Here is a 24,660-nt window from a genome sequence, read left to right as displayed (position 1 = left end):
GATGTAAATATATTAACACAGGCCCTGCCACTGGTCACTCTTTTGTAAGATTACAGTTTTTCCCTTTGTCCAGCGTTCTAAATGCTAGTGAAAACTTCAATGATTACAATACTAACTGTGAATTACTTTTTCCTTCAAGTAAGAACCCAGAACATCTGGTCACCTCTAGATAAAATCAGAGAAGTAATGCTTCTCCCCGATCTTCAGTTCTGTGCATCCTCAGTTCTGTCCATCAACTGACTCAAAGCATGTAAACTGCGAGTGATATTTTTTTTGATCATCCTGTCCCTTGGTACCAGATTGGTAAGACTACAGGTCATGTGTGCATACCAGACACATGCAAATCGGTTTTTTTTTCTCATTCCAGGGTCTCAAGCTCACATTAGGGGATGAGAATCCTGGGTGGACGAGGCAGGGTAAAGTTGTGCAGGGGAAGATTTGATGCACGGACTACCTCTACCACACATGACAGCATGTGGGCAGTTTATGCTCACAGATTTATAAATAGAAGTGGTCCAACAGAAACCATTTGCAAATCTTATTCTCAGTCCCTTCCATTTGAATTTGCACCAGCAACCATCGCCCTGGAGGCAAATGTTGAGAATAGACTAGCTGAAAGCAGGGAACAACTATTTCTATATGACACACATGCTGGTTAAAAATCAGAACCAACAATGTATTTTTAGATTTTGCACAGAAGCATAGTTATTCTTGTAAGCTTTTAAAATGGGCAAAAAGTCTTAAAGAGAACTGGAAGGTCAAGAAATTAAATGCTGTAAATGGACTCAGGATATGAATATGTAATAAACTCCGTTGAAGATTGTTAGATGATAGGAGACAGTTATTTTACAGAATATCAGGGTTTTATCTTCTTCTTGGCATCCTTGCTACTACCATCTTTCAAGTCTTGATCATCTCTAAATCTTGAGTATTTCTACCATCCCACAGGGCTCTTCATCCTCCATCCTCCACTTCCACTAACTAAGCTACTTTTGCTCTGGCCACTAATGGGAGAAAAATCACTTTCTACACAGCCCAAGGTAGAGAGATGCTTCTTAGTTATAAGACTTTGATAACACACACACACACACACACACACACACACACACACACACACACACACACACGTCTCAGTTCCTAGCTACAGAGCTCCTGAAATCTTCAGATGTCCTGTCTTAAGAGTGACTTGCTCTCCATAGCCAACTCCTTTAGAACACGTCTGAGTTTATGCTAATAAGGTGGACGTGGTCGCCCTAGATAATCTCAAGTTAGGATTGGCCACCACCTGAATGACCAAATGATTAGAAGATCATAACTTGTCACCCAACCCCAAAGCCTCAGGGAAAGACAAGGATGCCGGAGATTTTCTACACAAATTCTTAAGCAATGAGATTCAGAACTTACAGGTTGGTGAACATATCAGTGTTGGCATGCTGGGGCACCCAGAGAAGGTTTGTGAGTTCTAGACTCCTCCTCCCCCCACCCCTTGACCTGCACATCTTTTCCACATAGATTCTCTTCTCCCCTCAGTACTCCCAATTATGTTGACTTACCCTTCTTAGGTCTCAGGAATATTAAAGTATTACTTTCTTTTCTCCCTACTATTTTCAGTCTTCCTCTCAACTGGATCCTTGACGGACAGACTCAATTCTCTCCTACTCCAAAAAACCAAACCAAACTAAAGCGCTTACTATAGTAGGTATTTCCTGCTGTTCCCCTGACGCTGTATGGATCCAGAGTGTTTTATCTTCCTTAGAGCTGGGTTGATTTTTTTTTGTTTTTGCTTATTTGTTTCTTTGAGGCAGGCTCTTGCGTAGCGTTAAGTTTAAACTCAGGCTAGTCCTGAACTTGCAACTTTCCTGCATCAGTCTTTCTTTCAAGTGCTGGAATTACAGGGGTGTAAGTTACCACCTCACCCAGCTTCAAGAACAATCTTGTATAGAATTTTGCACATGTGCAAGTATACCAGCAGGCAGATCCAAGAATGAGACTGCTATTTCAGAGTAAAGAATCTGATAGGTGTGGCTAGGTTTTTACCACATAGAATCAAACCACTTCATGCTTCCATCTAGGGAAGATTGTACCTCTCTCTAGTCTTGACAACAGGTGTTAACACCCTCTGGAGGTTTGCCAGACAGATGGCACATTGTTTTGTCTGCATTTCTTTATTGTGATGGAGATTAACTTTGCTATCTGGGTTAAGGAATTGTCTGGTGTTTCTTTTTTTTTTTTTTTTTTCTGTAGGTTAATGCCCTTTATCCAATTTTTAAAAATTGAGTTGCTAGTTTTTTTTTTAAATAACTGAGCCCTCTTTATGTAGCAGGAAGATTGGAACGTGCTAGATTTTCTGTAACACGTCAGAATCATAGGGTTATAAAGAGGCTGAATGAAGTCATTCAAGCTACTCTGCTACTGGAAAACAGAAGATCCTCTCAATCTTGTTTCGGATCTGAAAGGCATACATTCATTATAGAAATAGAAGAAATTAACCACCTCAGTCCCATGTTTCTATACTTGTTTTTTTTTTTGTCGGTCGTGGGGCTTGAACTCTGGGCCTGGGCGCTGTCCCTCAGCTCTTCAGCTCAAGGCGAGCGCTCTACCACTTGAGCTACAGCGCCACTTCCGGTTTTCTGGTGGTTTATTGGAGATAGGAGTCTCACGGTCTCTCCTGCTTGGGCTGGCTTTGAACCGCGATCCTCACATCTCAGCCTCCTGAGTAGCTAGGATTACAGGCGTGAGCCACCGGCGCCCGGCTCTATACTTGTTTTTAAGGTACAGAGTGAAAGGGAGCATTTCCCTGTCCAACCAGTAGCTACCCACAGCTCACAGCCTGTACTTTTGCTTGTTTTTATTCCTTACTGTTCCTATTAAAAATTTGGGTTGTAGAAAATTCAAAAGATGGTCATATTTAAGGACTGAACCTACTTATTTTTGCATCTTTCTGCAAGGAGCTTGAACACCGAAAAAGGCTGATTATTTACCAACATCTCAAACAAAATACCAGGTCAGGGCCTTGATGTACCCTCTTGGACTCTTCCAAAGTCAATTCTTGGTTATCAAGATTTTAACTTCTACTTAATAGCACAAACTCAAAACATCAACACAAAAAACTCGAACCCACCAGTGATTCTAAGTTTAAATTTATGTTTTGAAATTTAAAAAATGCAAAATAACAATTTAATAAAAATCGTCACACAGACACACACTTTAAAATGCCATTACATGCTATAGTTACTTAGAAAAAGTTAACAGATCTAATCAAAACAAAACAGTAATGGATTACAAATATGAGTTGTGTCTTTGAGGAAGAAACTCCTGTGAAATGTCAGAGCCAGTAAGGAAGGGCTCAGCCCCTCAGGGAGGGAGGAAGCCTGGATCCCAGCTTCCTGGGGGCGCTGAGTTCAGACCTGTAGCTTCCTCATGCACTCTGCAGGACTCTGGAGGGAAGCTTCCGGAGTCAGGGTGCCTTCCATCCTTTCCACCCAGGTTACAGTATAAACAGTAGCATGCTGTTCCTTTTGATTGTAAACTTAAACAGAAAAAATCACAGGCTGACCAATATGACTACAAGTATTATTGTTTTCATTGTGATTCCCACCACCTCTGGATGAGCTCCCTTTCAGAAATTTGGTTACTTTATTACAGGGTGATTTATACCTTGGGACGTCCTCCAGGCCCTACTGTATGTATGTCTGAAGACGGCAGCTGGTGGTCCTTCTCCAGAGCCTGGCTGGAGCTCTGTGTCCATTCAATAGGCTGAGCCATGTTTTAGTCAGACTCCTCAAATTACAGCGCTCAGTCCATTGACCGTTGTTTTCCTTATGCTCCACTATTTATTGTACACATGGAATATTAGTATGTTCATGAAGAATTTCTTATCAAGTTTGAGGTTTTTTGTTTTTTTAAAAAAACTTGGCTGGTCTGTACATCTCACCTGATTTGTATAAAGACAGCGAGAATAAACATGCTGGTAGATCATCTTAGCACCTTATAGTTAGGTTTCTCTCTGAATGTTACACATTAGCCTTAAAAGAATCAACTTGGTTTACTTGTACTTTCTCTCAAATAAATATTTAGCTTCTTTTTCAATAGTAAACATTTTTTTCCCACAACAACATGCTCAGGAAAAACATTACAAAACCATGAGTTATGGTAACACGATCTAAAAATGCAGTCCATTCAATTCATTTTCATAAATCAGTTTGAAAAGGAAAGTTCAAGAGTTTGACCAAGTTCTTGGATCCCGGAGTGCTCATGACTCCACATCTCCATATCTATAGTACGACAAAAGCTAGGATTGCCCAGTTGTAATGTAGGGAGAGAGGATCATGAAATTCATGGAAGTCTTAACTTCCTTATAATTACTTGATAATTCATAGCACAGGACCCTCAAATCTTGCTAATTATCAAAGACAGAAGTTTAATCGTTGCCTTTCATAATAATGGTACCATGCTCTGTGTTTATTTGTTCCTATTCACATTCAGTTTCAACTACCTGTGATTGAGTTTGAGGTAGTGTGATTGTGGTTCTGCGAAGTGGGTATGGTACAAGTATCATCTAGAGTATCACATGAGATTTAAATGGGAGGAAAGTAAAGTATTATCTACTGTCTTCTCATTTGGCATAGAAACTAAAAAAGAAAAAAAAGAGAATCAGCATCTCTTCAGTGATGGAAATACAGGTCTTTTGTGAGCATAGATACAATGCATGGAATCTGTTTCTTTGCATGAAACATGGAATCCAAGGAAAAGGACTCATATTCTCTTGCTACCTTCCAGTTAACCCGCGTAAGAATGTGCATCAGTTCAAGCTTGCTCGCGTAGCATTTCAGCATGGCACAAAGGGACTGGATGAACCAGGATCCATCCTTTGAATTTCGCCAGGAATAGTAACCTACAAAGCAAAATAGAACCAAAATACCACAGATATCTCCTTTTCACTGGAAACAGAAATCACAGATGAACTACCATTGGATCAGAGTTTTATTTCTGCTCTCCCCTCCCATAGGGATGAACAGGTAAACATGCAGATAATATAATGAAAAGTGGAGACATATAAAAATATCATTATAGGTGGTTTGGTGTTTTCAATTAGATTTTATTGTTTTAGCACTGGCCTAGCTAAGACATAAAGTGTATATGTACGTGCATACACTTCAGACTGAGAAATGAATGCCAATTCATTTCTCTATATTACATCTGATTCAAGTATTATAAACACAAAGCATTAAAAATTCTGAAAGGTGGGACTGGGAAGGTGGCTCAGTGGTAGAGCACTTGCCTTACATATATGAGGCCCAGGGTTCGATTCCTCAGCACCACATAAGTAAAAAGAAAAAAGCCAGAAGTGGCGCTGTGGCTAAAGTGGTAGAGCGCTAGCCTTGAGCTGAAGAGCTGAGGGACAGTGCCCAGGCCCAGAGTTCAGGCCCCACGACTGTACGCATTCCCCCCCCCAAAAAAAAAATCAGAAAGGTGATGGCAGTGCATTTACTGTACTTATTTGCACATCAACTATTAGACTCATTGCATTTAAAACAGAAGTACAGTGAATAGAAAGATGCCCAGAGGATAAAAGATATCCTATCAAGCATATGCTAAAATATTAAAAAAATACTTTTACCTTATATTTCCCAACTCTGATACACTGAGTTAGTCATCAATAGTTGTATGATTAATATATTTATACGCATGCACATCTGAGGGAAGCCGGGAGGAAGGCACAGAATCAGTGGAAAGCGGGTGAAAAAATACAGAAGCGGGGCCCATCAGCTGCACTGGACATTGATGAAAGTGAACTAAGCAACTCAAGAGTGGTGATGGGAGGGAGGGAACGAGAAAGAAAGAGGGAACAGGTGATATTAAGCAAAAGGAGAGAAATGTACATATCACCCAATTTCTAAGAAATAGTTTTATTGCGAAAGTTCATAGAGGTCATAAGCTTTGTAGATTAAGATAATGATGATTATCATTGTGAAGGTTAAAATGTATTTCTGACATTAGCTAAGTATAACTATGCCAGAGTACTGTGAAATTTATGTATCAATCTCAATAAAGAAATTTTTGGAGAAAAATACATTTATTTATTTTTTTTTGGGGGGGGAGGGGAGTCTGGTCGTGGGGCCTGAACTCTGGGCCTGGGCGCTGTCCCTCAGCTCTTCAGCTCAAGGCTAGTGCTCTACCACTTGAGCCACAGCACCACTTCCGGCTTTTTTCTTTTTGCTTATGTAGTGCTGGGGAATTGAACCCAGGGCCTCAGGCATGCAAGGCAAGCGCTCTACCACTGAGCCACCTTCCCAGCCCCAAATATATTTATTTATATGATGACATGTAGTACCACAAAAATGTGGAGGTAAGCAGCATATCCAAGTATTCTCTTCTCTCTCTCTCTCTCTCTCTTTTCTTTTCTTTTTTTTGGGTATAGGTATTGGGGCTTGAACTCGGAGCCTGGGTGCTGTTGCTGTCCTTGAGCTTTTTTGCTCAAGGCTGGCACTCCACCACCTGAGCCACAGCTCCATTTCTGTTTTTTTTTAAATGGTTAATTGGAAATGAGAGTCTCACAGACTTTCCTGCCTGGGTTGGCTTTTTGAACTGTGATCCTCAGATCTCAGTCTCCTAAGTAGCGAGGATTACAGGTGTGAGCCACCACTGTCCAGCTTGCTTGGCCTTTTCTGGTCAAGGCTAGCACTCTACAGCTTGAGCCACAGCTTCACTTTTGGATTTTTGCTGGTTAATGGGAGGAGTTTCTTGGATTTACTCTCAGGAGCTGGCTGGCTGAATTGATAGGATTATAGTCCTGAGCCACCAGTGCACTTCTACTTGTCCTAGATTAATCATGCTTATCTCCTAGCTCACAATCCAGCAATCTCCCTTGTCCACTAGGACATGTTCTAAGGTGCCTAGAGGAGGCCTGAATCCTATATACATTGTGTGGTTCCCTATGTGTACACACACACACACACACACACACACACACACACACACACACACACACACACACACACACACACACGTTAATGATTTTTCCATCTTAGCTTCCCTTAGGCAGAGTGGCAAGAGCTTCTGCAGTTTGATATCTGACAACAAAACCTGGATGAAAATTCTTTTTCAGAGGCTTTTAGGGGCTCAAGAAGATGGATTTTACTACATAGGTTTCTTTACTTATGAAGGCAAGACCTTTCATCTCATTTCTGGACAAAGGGATGACTCATGACCCAGGAGGGAATGAGCAATTACATTATTCAGAGTATCATCCAACTTAAAACTTCTATTGCTTATTTCCAGAACATTCCATTTAATATTTCCAGACTGCAGTGAACCATGAATAACTTGCAAACACAAAGGGATCTTCTACTCTAATATTACAGGGGGTGACCTCTGACTTAAGATTCAGTTATAGTATAGTGTACTATGTAGTATTAAGTCTATGAGTGGCTTGGGTTAGTTTTCTGATCTCTGTGGTTAAGGTACTATAAAATATAGACAGATTAGCTAATTTTTAGGGATATGAAAATCTTGATAGACTCTGGCTATCCAGTGATAGTCACACTATTATTAACCTCTATAGTTATGTCACACACACACACACACACACACACACACACACACACACACACACACACACACACACACACATCCCTACATCACATTTACTTTTGGTAACTTTCTTACCAGGTGCTGTGGAATATGCATACAGGAAGTCAGCCTCTACGGGTATTTTCTGGCATGGCATGTCATCATCAGAACCACTATCTGTCTCAATGCCACAGTCTAGTTCTGTGCCCCGGCAGGCCTGCAGGTTAGAAAGTCAATTTGTATTTTTTTTTTTTTTGGTTCCGGTCGTGGAGCCTGAACTCTGGGCCTGAGCACTGTCCCTCAGCTCTTCAGCTCAAGGCTAGCGCTCTATCACTTGAGCCACAACGCCACTTCTGGCTTTTTTCTTTTTGCTTATGTGGTGCTGAGGAATCGAACCCAGGGCCTCAGGCATGCAAGGCAAGCGCTCTATACTGAGCCACCTTCCCAGCCCCCAATTTGTATTTTTTAAAAGATGTATATACAAATAAATGTGTATCTGAGAAATGTAAGGACAGTGAAAAAAATAGAAGATAAAAGTCCAAAATTGAAATACACTTCATTCTTCCTAAGCAGTGTTTTAAGTAAATACAAAAGTAGCCTCAAGACAAAAAAGTTCATCTACTGGATAATCTACAATTGAGGAAGTGAATCGAGATTAATACTCCACCAAGATGTTCAGTTGTAACCAACCTGAAAGATGAAAAGCTTAGGTTTCCCAGCTAGAGTTCTGCAATAATCTCCTCGGAAGAAACTTGTTAATTTTTTCAGTTCAACAGGTCCATTTGTTCCAAAAATTATTCCTTCCTCACCATGGCTCAGAATTACACAAATAAAGCTGCTCCTTTTGCTATGATCTTCTTTAGAAACTGGAAAGACATAAGTGAGAAAAAAATATTTCCAACTTTTTTCAACAATCTCAGATAAACTATGAGAACAAGATGATGAATTTTCGATGTTTTGTTTTGTTTCTTGATTTTTTGAGACAGGGTCTTACTAAGTAATATAGGCTGGGTCTCCATCTCTTAATTCTTCTGCTCAGCTCTATGAGTGCTATGATTATAGGCATTAACTCCAAATGTGGTAGGATAAAGACACTACAAGGAGAACCCAACTTGGGCATAGTCACATACCTGAAACAATTTTAGGGAGTTGGCATGAATTAAAATTCTTATTTCTTACCATTGTACAGTAATTCTACAATTTCTTCATGTGTAAGGTCATTTTTATTCCTGACTTCATATTTTAAGTTCAGGAATGTTTCTCTGAGGTTTGCTGCGTCTACATCTGTACCAGACCGAGGTGACATTCCTGGAACAGAAAGAATAACTTTTAATTCATTTGAAAAGAAGAGAATCACTTTGAAATGAAATGAATGACCTAGCAATTCACACAATCAACAAATTCTTCATTTTAAATGCTAAGAAAATTCTAATTAATCATGGTGATACAAAGTGTCTTTAGTTTTCTTTTTTTTAGCATGTAAGACATTTCATTGTAAAAGCTGTCTCAGTGCCAGTGCTTCAAGGATAGCTTTCACAGCAGCTTGAATGGGAAAAAAACCAGAACCAACTTAAATATCCTCCCACATAGGGGCTTGTTAATAAATTAAGACTTATTTACATAATAGAATACTAGGTTGCCATTTTTTGGTGTGTGTGCTGGTGCTAGGTGGGCTTGAACTCAAGGCCTTGACTCTGTCTCTGAGCTTTTGCATTCAAGGCTAGTGCTCTACTACTTTGAGACACAGCTCCACTCAGGTTTTCTGGGAGTTAATTGGAGGTAAGAGTCTCATGGACTTTCTTGCTTGGGCTGGCTTTGAACTGTGATCCTCATATCTCGGCCTCCTGAGTAGCTAGGACTACAGGCATAAGTCACTGATGCCCACCTAGGTTGCTATTTTTTAAGGCAAAAATTTGCCATGGAACAATGGTCATTGTTTCAAAACAGTTTGAAATTCAAAAAAGAAATTTGTTCAAGGGGAAAGTTGGTGTTAGGTCTATACACCCAGGTCTACGGCTTTTCATCGTTCTTTTCTAATGCCCCACACATAATGGACAGATATATTACATGATGTACTCAGATTAAGAAATGCTGACATTCCGAGGGAAACATGCCTGAAACACGCCTGAAAATCTGTATGAATATTAAAGTATCTATCTTTAAAACATATGGAAGCTGGGTTTGGTATATATTTGTAATCCCAGCACTCTGGAGGCTGAGACATCAGACTAAGAAGAGTTCCAGAACATCATGACTTACATAGCAAGACTGTCTACAAAGCAATGAAAACAAACGAGAAAGTGAGTACTTTTCCCTTTCTCTTTCAGACTTCCATATTCATCCAATAGAAATATACAACAGCAAAAAATCTTGTTTCTGAGGAATGTGTCAGTGCTTTTTTTTTTTGCTCTCTGCTAATCTTTAATTTTTAAAATTTCTGTTATGTGCATCTGAAGTTAAAATATACTCCTGGAGGTGCTTATAGAAGAATGGCTGAGGCTGATGTGGTACTGTGTGAAAGATGGCTGAGTTCTGAGGCTGGTTTGTTAAGCCACTTTATATACTAGAAAGCCTTTAAGTTTCAAGCTGATAAAAGAGCTCACTTTAAGACAAAAGTCAGGCCATTCAGCCAATATTTTTTGGAAGAAATATAATGACAAGCTTTAGAAAGAAAAGAAAAAAGAAAAGGCAAAGAAAATTGTACAGGAAGAAGATATTATTATTGGCAATAGGAGGTAGAATGTAGGTAAAATCTTAAAAAAAATCATAAAACAAAAAGAAATGAAGCATTTTGTCTGTTATTTCATAGTTAAAGTTGGTATTTCAAGTTACAGCTAGGAAGTGGAGGCATGGCTTGTGTGTGTGTGTGTTGATCCTGTAGCTTGAATTCAGGGCCTGGGTGCTGTCCTTGAGCTAGCGCCCTGCCACTTGAACCACAACTCTGTTTGTGGCTTTTTGGTGGTTAATTGGAGATAAGAGTCTCATGGACTTCCCTGATCTAGTATCTTCAGATCTCAGCCTCCTGAGTAGCTAGCATTACAGGTGTGGCCTGAGCGCTGTCCTTCAGCTCTTCAGCTCAGGCTAGCACTCTACCACTTGAGCCACAGCATGACTTCCGGATTTTTCTGCCTTTTTTTTTTTTTTTTTTTTTTTGGGGGGGGGGGGGGGCGGTCCATTCATGGGCCTGAACTCTGGGCCTGGGCGCTGTCCCTCAGCTCTTCAGCTCAAGGCTAGCGCTCCACCACTTGAGCCACAGCGCCACTTCCGGCTTTTTTTTTCTTTCTGCTTATGTGGTACTGAGGAATCGAACCCAGGGCCTCATGCATGCAAGGCAAGCACTCTACCACTGAGCCACCTTCCCAGCCCAAGATTTTTCTGCTTATGTGGTGCTGGGGTGATAGAGCACCAGCCTTGGGCGAAAAAGTCAAATGAGTGTGCATACATGAGCCCAAGCCCCAGAACTGGCTAAAACAAAATCAAGTTATAGCTAAAAGCAATAAACATAATGCTGTGGAGGAGTTATAGCTAAAAGCAATAAACCTAATGCTGTGGAGGAGTTATAGCTAAAAGCAATAAACATAATGCTGTGGAGGAGTTATAGCTAAAAGCAATAAACATAATGCTTTGGAGGTTTAGTACCCGCTTCCAACTATCATTCTGACTCTTTCAACTATTCTACAAGTCCTGGTGATTTCCTGGTGTATCATGACGTTCCCCCCAGATCTAGTTTTTCAAATTAAAAAATTAATTCTAATATAATTACTAGCCTCTTCAAAGAATTATCATAGCTTCATCTTAAAGAAGAAAAATAGGAAGATTGCCCAAATGCTTATTACTATAGTAAGTTATACAAATTAGACAAAAAATATATTTAGAACATACAGTCATATACCCACTAAAATGACAGATCAGGAAACTACATAGCAACATCAAAAATGCTTATATTAAGTAGAATAAGCAGAGTGCTACATTGTATGGATTTTATACATAAAACTATCATGATAATTACAAGCAATATAATAAATTAACTTTTGGGTATTGTGAAGGGTTTTATTTTCTATATTTTTCTATATTCTCTTATGGTGCTTAGGCCATACTGAACTTAAAGAGAGCCATTTCAGTGGGAGAGACAGAAAAACCGAGAAATAAACTCCAGTGAATGTCTAGAAATGAATACACTAGTAATACCACCAGAGAATGAGATATGAGGATCAAGATATAAAAGCAACCTGCACAGGACTCTTATCTCTAACCAACAAAAGGCCTAAAAGTAGAAGTACGGCTCAAGTGGTAGAGCACTGGCCTTGTGCAAAAAAGCCCCAAGATAGCATGAGACCCTATTCAAAATTTAGGGAAGAAAGAACAAATATCTGACCAAAGCTTAAGGGAAAAGCTTCTTCAATGTGCAAGGTCTCTGTCTTCCTCTTAGGCTCAGAGGAAAGGGCAATCAAGCAAAGGAAGATATAAGGAAGAAAAACAGAACAGAGGGTGGAGTAAGAGCTTGCACAGGCATCACAGACGGGCAGACCAAGGCCCAGCCTGCAGCCCTCAGCCCAGGACCTGATAGTGAACTACATCCACACCCACACCCAGACCCCCCTAATGTCTGACAGCTTTCCAAACTCTCAGCATAGAACCCTAGCTACTTTTCGGACTTACTATTCAAATAAGGAGATGCCCAGTAGGTTCTGGAAAGAATTCAAACAAGACTATTTACTACTTGTCAAGAACTTTTCACTGGTATAAAACAGGAGAGGGGAAGAAGGAAGGGTTGCAGATACAGAAGTGAGGCTCACAGATAGGGCTGGCTGTCAGAAGTGCTATACCTTAAGGCTCCCTCCTCCTCCCTTCTCTTCTGTCTTTCTATTTATAAGTAGAACTCTTTTCTCCCCACACCCTGTTCCATGTCTTAATTAGTAACTGTAGAGTTTGTTCAAAACAACTCCTCCCCTGTGCACTCCTTACTCTCAGGTTAGGAAACCAGATCACAATTAAAAAGTAGTTGTAGCTGGTCATGGTAGTTAATGTCTGTAATTCCAGCTACTAGGGAGGTGGAGCTCAGGAGCATCAGCGTTAGGGTCCAGCCTAGGAGTTAGTGGGATACCATTTTAATAAGCTGAGTGTGGTGGTGCTGCCTGTGATCTTAGCTACACAGGAAGGAGAATCTGGTTCTAATGGCTGTCCTGGGCAAAAATATAACACCATTCTGGAAAAACTAAAGCAAAAGTGAGCTAGAGCATGGCTCAAGCTGTTCAGTACTACTGCCTCCGCCCTCCCCCCCAAGTAGTGTAAAAGCACAGAATGGAGACAAGCTATGAACGAAACTAGAGATCCTACGAAACTAGAGATCCTGCGAAGGGAAAGCCTACGAACACATTTCCTCAGTTCATATGGCATTATAGAGAAGGCCCTGCCTTCTTTCTACTTGATAGTTTACTTCACTAATAATTCACTAATAACTCACTTCACTGACCAATACAATAAACACATCAGTATGGCTTTCTATATCAAATACAAATGACATAGGACAAATCATGTTAAGGTACATACCTGTGCTTTTATCAAAGTTCTTATTATTAATTATTATACATACACCCATTTCAGGATAATCCATTTTGTAACTATTATCCAAGGATATGCCAGAGTCCATTGATTTGCTGCCATGGATGATCTTTCTGTATGGAAATCAAACAACAGGTTACAAAGGGAGAAAGGATTACTCCATGAATAAAACTTTTATGACTCATAACAACAGTTAACTTTTGCTTAAGACTATATACCAGACTTTGTGCTACAGATTTTTCCTTGTTTAAATCACAACATTGGGTGTCATCGCTAACACATCACATACAGATAGGTGGATACAGTTAATTAATTTCACAATGACCCACTTCAGGGTTAAGGCTGACGGCTTTCCTTTAGGTTTTAGTAAAATTTCATCAAACATACTTTATAATTTAACATTTTCTTATAACTTTATGAAATAGTTCATTTTCAAGGTAAGAGTAAAATCTCAAATTACCCTGAGATGATTGGAAACCACTAAATTATTTGTCAAACTTCATGAGCTGAACAAATTAGGGTCACTAAAACATTTTCTTAAAGGGTATTAAAGGGAAGTTGGGACAGGAGGATCTCCAGTTCAAAGCTGGCCTGTACTATCTGTCTATCTCAAATCATCTGAAAGAAAAAAAGAAAGAGGCAAGGAGACATTAGTTCAAAATCCTAAGAATAGAATAATAAAAATGGGTCTCAGAAATAAACTTTGATTTTAAAAAAAGACAATAAAATTATAAAAGACAACCATTGTCCATCTTTGTGGAGTACAGTATGAGATTTTACATTTGTGCTGATCACCTCAAGATACTTCATGTCACACAAGTTCTCACACAGGTAGTAACAGACATGGATTAAATGGAGATTATTTGAGGTTTAGTTTGCTCTTTTTTTTTTTTTTTTACTGTCTGCCAGTTATGAGAAGCAATACTAAGCACAAAAAAGAAAACAAAAGAACAACGAAGGATAAAATATGATCTTCAACAAGGCACATATTCCCAGACTGAAAAACTAGAATTGCATTTTTGTCTTAAAACCTATAAACAAGAGGTGAAGACACAAAACCAACCTCTCTGTGTAGTGACTTGGGAAAGTTCAAAATACCCTGAGGGATGTGTTCTGTCTGGGAAGGGAGGAGAGGAGGGAAAGGGATCAGTCTGTTTCTTTTTTTTTTTTTTTGGGGGGGTGGGGGGGTGTTGGTCCTGGGCCTTGGCGCTGTCCCTCAGCTCTTCAGCTCAAGGCTAGTGCTCTACCACTTGAGCTACAGCGCCACTTCCGGCTTTTTTCTTTTTGCTTATGTGGTGCTGAGGAATCGAACCCAGGGCCTCATGCATGCAAGGCAAGTGCTCTACCACTGAACCACCTTCCCAGCCAGAGTCTTTCTGTTTCTAGGGACTAGATTCCAATTATGGCTCCATAAAACCCACAGGGTTTATTAGGTCAAGCATTTTCCTTTCTTCCTCCCCATTTCATGAGGAGGTTGAGAGACTGGAGCTTAAGTAAAGTCAGAGAGCTGAGGTAGAAAGTGAGTTTGGGTTCTGGCTTGAAAGTTTGTATTCTTTCTTTTTTATATGTGTCAGTTGTGGGCCTTGAACTCAGGGCCTGGGCACTGTCCCTGAGCTTTTTCACCCAAAGCTAGCGTTCTACCACTTTGAGCCACACTGTCATTTCTGGTTTTCTGGTGGTAAATTGGACATAAGAGTCTTACAGACTTTCTTGCCTGGGCTGGATCTGAACTTCGATTTCAGATTTCAGCCTCCTGAGTAGCAAGGATTACAGGCGTGAGCCACCAGCACCTGGCTAGGCCTGCTTTCTTTCCACTTCCACACTCCTCCAAGTCTTCTGTACTACGCACACTTATCTTTCTTTGACTACACAGGATTCATTTTTAATACTCACGTTTCAAATGTTTTAATGGATTTTGAATCCACTGAATTTTCAGAGTTCTCCATGGCTACTTGTCTTAACTGGAACATAAAGAAAACAAAAGTTAGTGAAGACAGTCAGCCATTATAAAACCACAGCATTAATCACAGTGGTTATTTCTCCGAATATTCTTCATTTGCCTGTATTGTCTGATTCCTGTCAGACCTGGGAAGTAGGTTCATTCCTCCTCCCTTCATTCTTCCTTAATTGGTGATTTTTTTTTTTTTTTTAAATTCCCAACTGCAGTATCTCTGCCAGCTGAACAGACTGCAGTTTCTTTCCATTACCATGCAACAAATCAGGTCTTCATAGGAACTCAGCTTCCAACTCAACAGAGTTAAAAAAAATCCTAAAAACTTTCCACAATGGCATACTTCACATAATACTTTATTGCAATGGGTAAATTCCCAAGAGATTCTGTACCAAACCACCATATAACTTTATTCTTAAACTGGACTTTACAGTTCCAGCTTCTCATGTAGAGAATGGCCTAGGAAACCTAAAAGTTCCTACATTTCAACAGGACAGCTACATTCACACGGTAAAAAGTCCTTTTAATCAAAGCAGTTGCCACTTCCTGTATTATTAGGTTTGCTAGGCATTTCATATTACTCTTCCCAGTAATTCTAGCCAGGAAAGTCTAGTGATTAAGTCACTGTCACAGGTCACAGACACAAGACACAGTCAGGAGCCCTTTGCCTTTATGGGGCTGAGGGAACTAGTCCCTGACTACTTTTCTTTCAAGAGTTCCACTAGATATTCTCTAGCTTTCCAGAAGCAAAGGTACTTGTTATGGTGGTCTCTCTCACTAAGTTACATAGAGGAAAAAGTAAGCAGAGAAAAGCATGTGCACATGTGTGCACACACACAGAAATCCTAAATGAATTTCTCTAGACTCTAGAAACCCTATTATGTCAAATATTTCAATCAAAATACCTTTAACCTCACTCCTGCCCTAAAATCAGAAATACTATAGATCTACTTCAGTTTTTTTTTTTGTTTGTTTGTTTTTGCTGGCTAACTGGAGATAAGTCTCACAGATTATTCTGCTGGGCTGGCTTTGAACTTGATCCTTAGAAACTTAGCCATGGATTATAGCTAGGATTATAGATAGGTATGAGCTACCAGCACTTGGCTTCTGCTTTTTAAAATTTGTAAATTGTAATGCAATGTATTTCAAATATTTCTGTTTGCAATTGCACAGCTCATTCAGTCACACTGTTGTGCGACTATTCCCTCCAGAACTTTATTTTCCCAAACCAAAACTGTATTAAGCTTCTCCATGAAAGGTTTTTAGGAAAAGGTAACTCCTCTCTCCCTTTCCCAAAGCTCAGTTTCTTTCCCTCCCCCACTCCTCCTGTCTTGTTTCTGGTAGGGGAAAAAGACAGAGGAAATCTCACCATTTCAATTTAACCACAGATGGGAGAGTTATACCTTCTTTTAGCCTGTGTTTTGTATTGCTATGAAGGCTCTTTGCTTTTCTACCATGTTCCTTCCTATAGGTTTTCTAGATAACCACAGGAGGTTGTGAGCATACCTGAGCAACACCATCTTTTAGTCAGTTATGGAGCTTTTAGAAAGCACATATTTTATACCAGGAACCATTATGAGTACTTTGACAAAAGACAAGATAGAGTTCCTACCTTCAAGAAACTCTCATTCTAGAGAGGAAGAGTGGTTACAGATTGATAGAGTCTGGTAGGAGCTATGAGAAAATAACATAAAATAGGGTAGCCCAGGCAATAATCACCTTTGGTGATTGACAGATATCTAAATAATATAGAGACAGCAATTAGAGGTTGTCCTTCTTGGGGGAAGGCCAGCAAGAATTTATTGTATTGAAACTCTGGAGAGACCAGTTTGATTAGTTTATCAAGGACTGGAGGGAGATAACAAAGGAAAGATAAGATATCATAATGTCTTTGGAACTAAGAAGATCTTTGATTCTATTCTACTTTTGGTTTGTTTTTGCTTTCTTTGACACTGGGTCTCAAGAAAGTCCTAGGCTGGTCTTGAACTTCCTATGTAGCCCCCAGCTTAGTTCAAGATCACCTAATCTCTGCCTCTTCAGTGTTCAGATTACAGGCATGTGCTACCACGCCCAGCTATTATTGGAACACATTAAGTGGAAAAACAAACAGCATGCTTAAAAAAATCACTTTGGCTGCTGAGTAGACAATCAACTATAGAAAGTCAGTATGAAAACATACAGAAGCCTTTTGGAATAGTCTAGGCAAGAGACAATGAGATCTGGGGATGATCAAGATTGGAGATGTACAGTGATGCTGTAGACTGTATCTATGAGAGGGTAAATACAACTTACATAAGGAAAAGCTTGAGCCTCAGTAAGAACAGAGACAGCTCTTCACTGCAATTAACAGTCTTAAGCCTGCAATTAATGTTTCAGTCTTAACTCAAATAATTACCATTTGACTATTTCCAATATTAGGCAAGAGACAGATACTTATCTTTTAGCAAAGTAGTCGGTAGCTAAAAGAAAAAAAAACACTAATTCTTTTAGAATAGGAGTTAACATAGCATCATCCTATTTGATGAGGATTTCTCAGGAACAAAATTCTATTAAGGTACTTTACTTCCTTCATTATCAGCATGTGAATGATACATATCTTCTCAGTTATCACTTGATCTTAATGAAAATTTGACTCGGGGTAAATAAGGTCATCTAGCACCACACATGTGCACACTTGCTCTCTATTTGTCATGGACTTTCCCCATATGACACACTCAATTCTCACTTGGGAGATGAGCTCTGCTTCCTGCTGAGCTCCCTAAAGTGGTATACTTAGCATTACATCATCCCCATTAGCTAATGCCTCGCTGTATATATTATTCTAGGGCTAGTGATCTCATCTTAGAAAGCCAAAATATTACCTCCTGAGGGAAATATTCACTGTCTCCATGGTTACAGGAGTTTAGGCTTTTGTATTTTCATTTGACAACGAACATTGTCAACTGTAGAGAAAATACACAATAGATGCTTAAAAGCATATATTTTGGCACGGCCATGGCTTTAACATTGATTAGTTCTTGCTGTGTTGATTTATGTAATTCTTTGCACCAATTTAAGATGCTGACAGCAGAAGGAAAAAAAATCTAACGATATTACAGGGAATTTGTAGAAAACCACTGACTAATAGGAACTGAATAGATAGGAACTTAGGACTTAGGCCTCAAAATTCTCTACTTTCTACCTCTCCTGAGCACTGAAGATATAACAGATATTCAAAAGATTACATACGATGTCAGAAGAAATTTACTGTCACTCTGAAGTAGATATTTAAACATTTCAAGCTGTGTTTTCTTAAAGAGGTAAAAAGCTGGAATGTTTTCCCTACTTACATGATGGTTAGCCAGTTAATTAATTCATTGCAATAGTAGGGGTAAAATAGAATAGATTATCTGTGGAATTAAAACAGAGGAATGAAAATTAATTTCTAAGATTGAAATCTCTATCTTAAGCTATACTATGTTAACATTTTGATATAAAGGACAAACAGCTTGTTACGTAAGAAGGAGCAGTATGAGAGTTTTCTATGGTAGGGATTTGTAAATGAGATGTTAAATGAGTCAAACCAGTTTTAGTGAACCTTGATGATGAAATCTGTCCCCAATCATTATGCAGTTCCTGGTGTCTGTCCTACAGGGAAATGCTGAGGTCAGGAATAAAACTTAGTCTCTGCTCTAATGATTTTTGAAATCTCAGAATGAGATAGAAGAATCAACATGGTTTATTTTCGAACATTTCCATGAATATACTTTCAAAGATTTAAGAGTATGATTTACCAAAAGAGCAGCCAAAGAAAGGAACAAAATCTTTCTGCTCCAAGCTTACATAGGCTAAACACTGAACTAAAAGATATTTATTTATTTAGGTGTCAGTTTTGGGGCTTGAATTTAGGATCTGGATGCTTTCCTAGCTTTTTTGCTTAAGAAGAAAGAAGAAGCCTGGCACCGGTGGCTCATGCCTATAAGCCTAGCTACTCAGGAGACTGAGATCTGAGGAAAGTCTGTGAGAACTCATAACTCTATAAACCATTCAGAAAACCAGAAGTGGCGCTGTGGCTCAAGGGGTAGAGTGCTAGCCTTGAGCTGAAGAGCTCAAGGACAGTGCCCAGGCCCAGAATTCAAGCCTCATGACTGACAAAAAGAAAAAAGAAAAAGAGAGAGAGAAAAGAAAAAAGTAGAAAGCTCACACTTAAAATCCTACCTACTCAGAAGGCTGAGAGCTGAGGATCATGGTTTGAAGCTACTCTGGGCAGGAAAGTCCAGACTGAGACTCTTATCTCCAATTAGCTACCAAAAAAGCTGGAAATGGAGCTGTAGCTCAAGTGTTAGCCTTGAGCAAAAGGCACTCAGGACCTGAGTTCAAGCTCTAGGACCATTTCCCTCCCCCCCCCCCCCAAAAAAAAAGTGAAGCCACAGTGGCTTTTTGGTGGTTAATTGGCTTTTTGGTTGTTAATTACAGATAGGAGTCTCAAAGACTCTCAGACTTTCCTGCACCAGTTGGCTTTGAAGTGCAATCTTCAGATCTTAGCCTCCTGAGAAGCTAGGATTATGGTTGGCAGAACCTACATATATGAAGAGCCAACTGAAAGAGCACTTACTCTATCTAAGCAATGAAGAAAATAGAAAAGACGATTATGGTATATCTGGTGCCACTGGGCAACTTATTTCTAAATGCAATGCACAGGTTTCCTGCTAAGCATTCCATCTACATTGCTACTTACTTCCATAGGAAAGGTAGAGTCAAGTCCAGTATGACTTCTGGGAAGACTCTATCTCTGTGAAACAATTGATTACACTCATTGCCAACCAGTGAGAACTAAGTCTTAAAAGCAGTTTGATTTCCAGATTAAGTAAATGAAACAGAAAGCACTCTTGTTGAACAACAGATTGGGTAAGAAAAGACTTCAGTTGAAATGTAGTACAGGTTGTACCCAATCTGTCCTACCTGGTGCCTGAATTTCTTTGGGGACATATAAAAAATAATTGAACTGGTAAGACATGCTTAGTGGTAGAGTGCTTGCCTTGCATGCATGAGGCCCTGGGTTTGATTCCTCAGCACCACATAAGCAGAAAAAGTCAGTAGTGGTGCTGTGGCTCAAGTGGTAGAGCACTAACCTTGAGCTGAAGAGCTGAGGGACATTAGCCTTGAGCTGAAGAACTGGGGGACATTGCCCAGACTCAGAGTTCAGGCCCCATGACTGACCAAAAAAATAGTTATCATAGGTTTTTGCTCATTGGTGGAAGTATATAGGTATATATGTATATGTGTGCATGTACATATATGTATATGCATGTCTGCCCATATATATCTCTCCATGGGCAGACATACATATACATATGTACATAGAATACATATATACCTGTATACATAACTATATACATGGATAAACATAGAATATATGTCTAAGGGACTACTTAGGAAGTAGAGGGCTTAGGGGAAAAATAAATGTACATATATGTATACATATACATATCTATACATATATAATTTTGAGATTCACTGTAATTGTACATAAAAAACAGTATAAAGAACCTCAATGAAATGTGATGATTGGTAGGGGTTGGGGGAAGAGAAAAGAGAGAGAGAGCACTAGTGAGAGAGCATTGGGCTAACAAGGGTGAAGGAGGATAACTGTGGCTGAAATAGATTGTTGACATAGATGAGAGTGAAACCTAATGAAACTTTATTAGGAAGTGGGGAAGAGAGTAATAAGGCCAAGTGATAGACCATTCAGATTGGTTGGAGTAAGTTGTACACATTCAGGGAAATGTCACAATGAAATCTCCCCTTGCATAGCTAATGTATGCTAATAGAAAAAGGGAATAAAATTTCATTGCCATAATAAATAATCACTGAACTAGCTATTACTGGGCTTGGTAAAGTCAGTCTTTCAAGACTTAAAATGCAACTTAAAGGAAAACACTCAAACTGGAAAGGAAAATTAAACACAGAATAAGCTAAGTTCAACTGTAATATAGGAACAAATAAAACTAGCCTTTTCTCTGGCATGGTCTACAGAACCAGGAAGATGCATAAGCATGCAGAGCATCTGACTTTGTGCTACAAATCAGAAAAAGACATGATACTTTGTGCAAGAGTTTGATCTTTTTACTTTTCCCAATTGAAGCCAAGCTTATATTTATGTGGTGACAATAGCACAAAGTGGCTAAGCACATTCTGATACTTACTTATCTAACCAGCTTGCTTAGCATCTCTGGTAGCTGCCATGAGCACTGTAACTATTACAATGTTCCCATATTTGATTGCTAGCATTTTTTAATCCACATGTATTAATTCTAAATTACTATGTAACGTAAATCAACTTTGTGTGTGTGTGCGCGCGCGCGTATGCGTGCAGAACATAGGTTCTGGACCATGTCCCTTAGCTTTTTTTGCTCAAGGTTGGAACTCTACCACTTGATCCACAGCTCCACTTCCAGCTTTTTGGTGGTTAAGAGTCTTATGATTTTTCCTTTCTAGGCTGGCTTCAGTGATCCTTAGATCTCAGCCTGAGTAGCTAGTTTACAGCGTTGAGATACTGTAGCCAGGATAAAATTTGACTTTTTTTTTAGATAGGGAATAGTCATTAGAAAACATGTTACTGTAATAAAAACCAGTGGACAAGCACTCATGTGTGCCAGGATCTAATTATAAGGAAATGGGTCAATAAGTTACACCATGATAAATAAACTAGTCTCTCTTGGTATTTGCTTACAGCATAGTAGGAAAGATAGTAAATATGCAAATATGAAAGATGTGGCACATTCCTGTTAGGAAATGTCTGGTGCAAAAGGATAGGAAGACTTACTTAACCTTGGAGCTGTTAAATGAGAACAGACTCCTAACTTGTTCCTACTTGTAAGTCAATTCTATAGGGAGAAAGAGAATGCAAAAGTAATCTAAGCAGGGGCTGGGAAGGTGGCTCAGTGATAGAGCGCTTGCCTTGCATGCATGAGGCCCTGGGTTCGATTCCCCAGCACCACATAAGCAAAAAGAAAAAAGCCGGAAGTGGCGCTGTGGCTCAAGTGGTAGAGCGCTAGCCTTGAGCTGAAGAGCTGAGGGACAGGGCCCAGGCCGAGAGTTCAGGCCCCACGACCGGACCCCCCCCCCCCAAAAAAAAAGTAATCTAAGCAGAGAATAGGTAAGAAGGTAAGCACATATCTATTCAGAAACTGAAAGGACACTAAGGTAAAGGATAAGACAGAGGAGGTTATTCAGGACCCAATAAACATCTGGCCTTGTTAACTAGGTTAAGGGATAGGGTCTATTCTATAGTTTCACATTTAAAGAATAGCCTAGAGAGGTGTAAGTTAAGAGAGCCCAGCCAGGAAGCTGATGCACTTAGAGAGCACAAATTGGCAGAAACCAGAGATGGACAGACATGCACACATCTAGCAGGAGGTCTGCAAAGGTCTTGTGACTCATTGTGGAAAAAATGGGGTAGGGGAGGGGTAGCGGTGAGGGACCGTTGGATTCTGGGTGACGCTTACTAAGAATGGGGTAAAGTCCCAGATGTTCAAGTTAGACTTGAGAGTAGACCCACTAAGAACAAGAGTGACTAGAAAGGCCCTCTAATCCAACATGGTCTGAGATGCCAAGGCAGATCCTACATTGACTTTGACCCAACAGAACAATGAGAAGGATTCACGACTTCAAAGTGCTTCCAATGAGCATCTTGAAGGAACTACAACACAATCGATCCTCGAAAAATCCAGGCCCCAGACACCTAGAAGGCACCAGACGAAACCTTCCTGCAATAACGGGAGGCCTCTCGCCCTGGGGCCATGTTTCCCTGAGCCTTTTCCCTCACTCCTCCCTTTCCGATCCACGCCTCGGCCTGCAGCCGGTTTGTCTCAGCGTGCACCGGGCTGCCACCAGCTTCCTGGGCTCGGTGGCTCTGGCCTATCCACCGCTGCACCCCTAGGTGGTCTCTGGATCCGAGGCCTGGCCCGCGGGAACCCAGGCCCTGTACCCTGTTCCTCCGTCCGGCACCCAGACGCCGAGATCTACAGTCCAGCCCCGCTCTCCAGGCTCCGCGGGCGGCACTCACCGCGCTGCCCACCTGCCCGGGTCTCCCGGTTCCTCAGCCCCAGACCACGCTCCCCGGCTGGAGCGTCACGCCGCTGCCTTCACGGCTCGCCCCGCAGAACACTGAAGCAAAACAAAGGATCCGCCGCCCAGAGGGCCTGTCTCCTCGGCTTCCACCAGGCAGCTGCAAAACCTTGAGAGGATGAGGGAGCCGGCCTAGGGAGCCCGCGGAGGGGGCCAGAGGAGTGAGGGTCGCACTCACCACTCAGATCGCACTGATCCACCGAACTGCAAACACGGGCTCGCTCGCCGTAGGCAACTTGCTGCTACCAGCTAGGCTTTAACAAGGCAGCAGCTGGTTGAGGTGAGTGGCTAAGTAGGCCTCCTCCAGAGGCCACGCCCCCTCCTGCCAGCCACGCCCTCTTTTCTGGTCCCTCTTCCCTTCTCACTCTCCTAGGTCGCGTCGTCTCCTCAGCCCCGCCCCGTTCCGGCCCCGCCTCCTGGAGAACGTCACGCCCCTCCGGGCTCTGCGTGGAGCTCGCCTTCCGGTTGCGGTAGCCCCGCCCCACGTTGGTCCCGCCCCCGCGCCAGTTTTGAAGCCCGGATCCCGCCATTTGCTGAGGATCTCCAGCCTTTTCTGATGCTGAATTCTGTGGGCATATTTAGGAAGACGCTCAAAACCCAGGCCGGCTGCCTGAGCTCGAGGGGAGGAAGGAGACAGGCCTGGACCCTCAGGTAATCCCTTTTTCCTCTCAAATGACCAGAGGCCTTTCCTCAGGTTGTTGTGTGTGTGGTGTGTGTATAAAACTCTTAATTTCTCTACTGGTTCCGGGACGATTCGGGGTCATACGCCCTTTCCAGACCTTGATGCACACTGTGATGAATTATCGTGGAAGAAGATACCACATGCACGAGCATAAAATTCTGCATCACATCTGAAGAGTTTATAACGTTCTTTCAATAAATCACCCACCTAATGCAGAGCTACCAGGCTATATTCTGCATAGATGAATATACATGCTAATACTTAGGTCTGTTGAGTGGTGACTGTGCTTTTATATTTTCATAAGATTGTCTTGTTTTTGTCCTTTCAACAACCCTTTTAAGGTAGGAATTCCAGCTCTTAAAGAGATTAGGTGGTTTGTTTCTAAAGGAGAAACATGGATCCCAGAAATAAAGCTTCGCCCATTTCTTTTCTTTCTTTCTTTTTCTTTTTTGTCGGTCATGGGACTTGGACTCTGGGCCTGGGCGCTGTCCCTCAGCTCTTCATCTCAAGGCAAGCACTCTACCACTTGAGCCACAGCGCCACTTTCAGTTTTCTGAGTGCTTAATTGGAGGTAAGAGTCTCAGGAATTTCCTTGCCTGAGCTGGCTTTGAATTGCTATCCTCAGATCTCAGCCTCCTGAGTAGCTAGGCAAAATGATAAAACAAAAAATAAACAACAGAAAACAATGATAGGCCAAAGGACTGAAGTAGGGAGGGGAGAAATTCAGTCAGTTTATGTTTAATTTCTTAAGTTGTTATTTATCCAGGGAGTAAGCATATAGTAA

General features: G+C 40.8%; 2 protein-coding genes across 5 annotated transcripts in view; one reads left to right on the top strand and one right to left on the bottom strand.

The window, feature by feature from the left end:
- Positions 1-2,826: 2,826 nt before the first annotated feature.
- Positions 2,827-23,477, bottom strand: Casp3 (caspase 3). Of its 2 annotated transcripts, XM_042700680.1 has the most exons (7): positions 23,373-23,477; positions 15,028-15,095; positions 13,123-13,247; positions 8,752-8,880; positions 8,263-8,438; positions 7,669-7,789; positions 2,827-4,894 (listed from the first exon to the last, which is right to left on the bottom strand). In XM_042700680.1, the coding sequence occupies exons 2-7, from the start codon at positions 15,078-15,080 to the stop codon at positions 4,665-4,667; spliced, it is 834 nt and encodes a 277-aa protein (XP_042556614.1). In that variant the 5' UTR covers positions 15,081-15,095; positions 23,373-23,477; the 3' UTR covers positions 2,827-4,664. The 2 variants fall into 2 exon arrangements, with proteins under 2 accessions (XP_042556614.1, XP_042556622.1); XM_042700688.1 differs by lacking the exons at positions 7,669-7,789; positions 23,373-23,477 and having other exon boundaries at positions 4,829-4,894; positions 15,028-15,091.
- Positions 23,478-23,714: 237 nt separating this feature from the next.
- The window catches only part of Primpol (primase and DNA directed polymerase), a 29,461-nt gene continuing 28,515 nt past the window's right edge, over positions 23,715-24,660 (top strand). For 2 of the 3 annotated variants that reach the window (XM_042700669.1, XM_042700650.1), the window contains exon 1: positions 23,715-23,845. The gene's annotated coding sequence lies outside the window, so the exon portion shown is untranslated. Of the gene's footprint in view, positions 23,846-24,407; positions 24,448-24,660 lie in introns of those variants that run through there. The other variant, XM_042700660.1, reaches the window with a different exon arrangement.

The sequence above is a fragment of the Dipodomys spectabilis genome, unplaced genomic scaffold (genome assembly GCF_019054845.1).
Source record: "Dipodomys spectabilis isolate Male_0828 unplaced genomic scaffold, ASM1905484v1 ptg000009l, whole genome shotgun sequence".
In the NCBI taxonomy this organism is placed as follows: domain Eukaryota; kingdom Metazoa; phylum Chordata; class Mammalia; order Rodentia; family Heteromyidae; genus Dipodomys; species Dipodomys spectabilis.
This window is presented reverse-complemented; position numbering and strand designations above follow the sequence as displayed.

Coding starts and splice junctions, on each gene's coding strand:
- Casp3 (XM_042700680.1), bottom strand. CDS start 15,080: ATGGAGAACTCTGAAAATTCAGTGGATTCAAAATCCATTAAAACATTT. Junction 7,790..8,262: donor CTAAGCTTTTCATCTTTCAG/GTTGGTTACAAC, acceptor TCTAACCTGCAG/GCCTGCCGGGGCACAGAACT. Junction 4,895..7,668: donor TGCATATTCCACAGCACCTG/GTAAGAAAGTTA, acceptor TTTGCTTTGTAG/GTTACTATTCCTGGCGAAAT.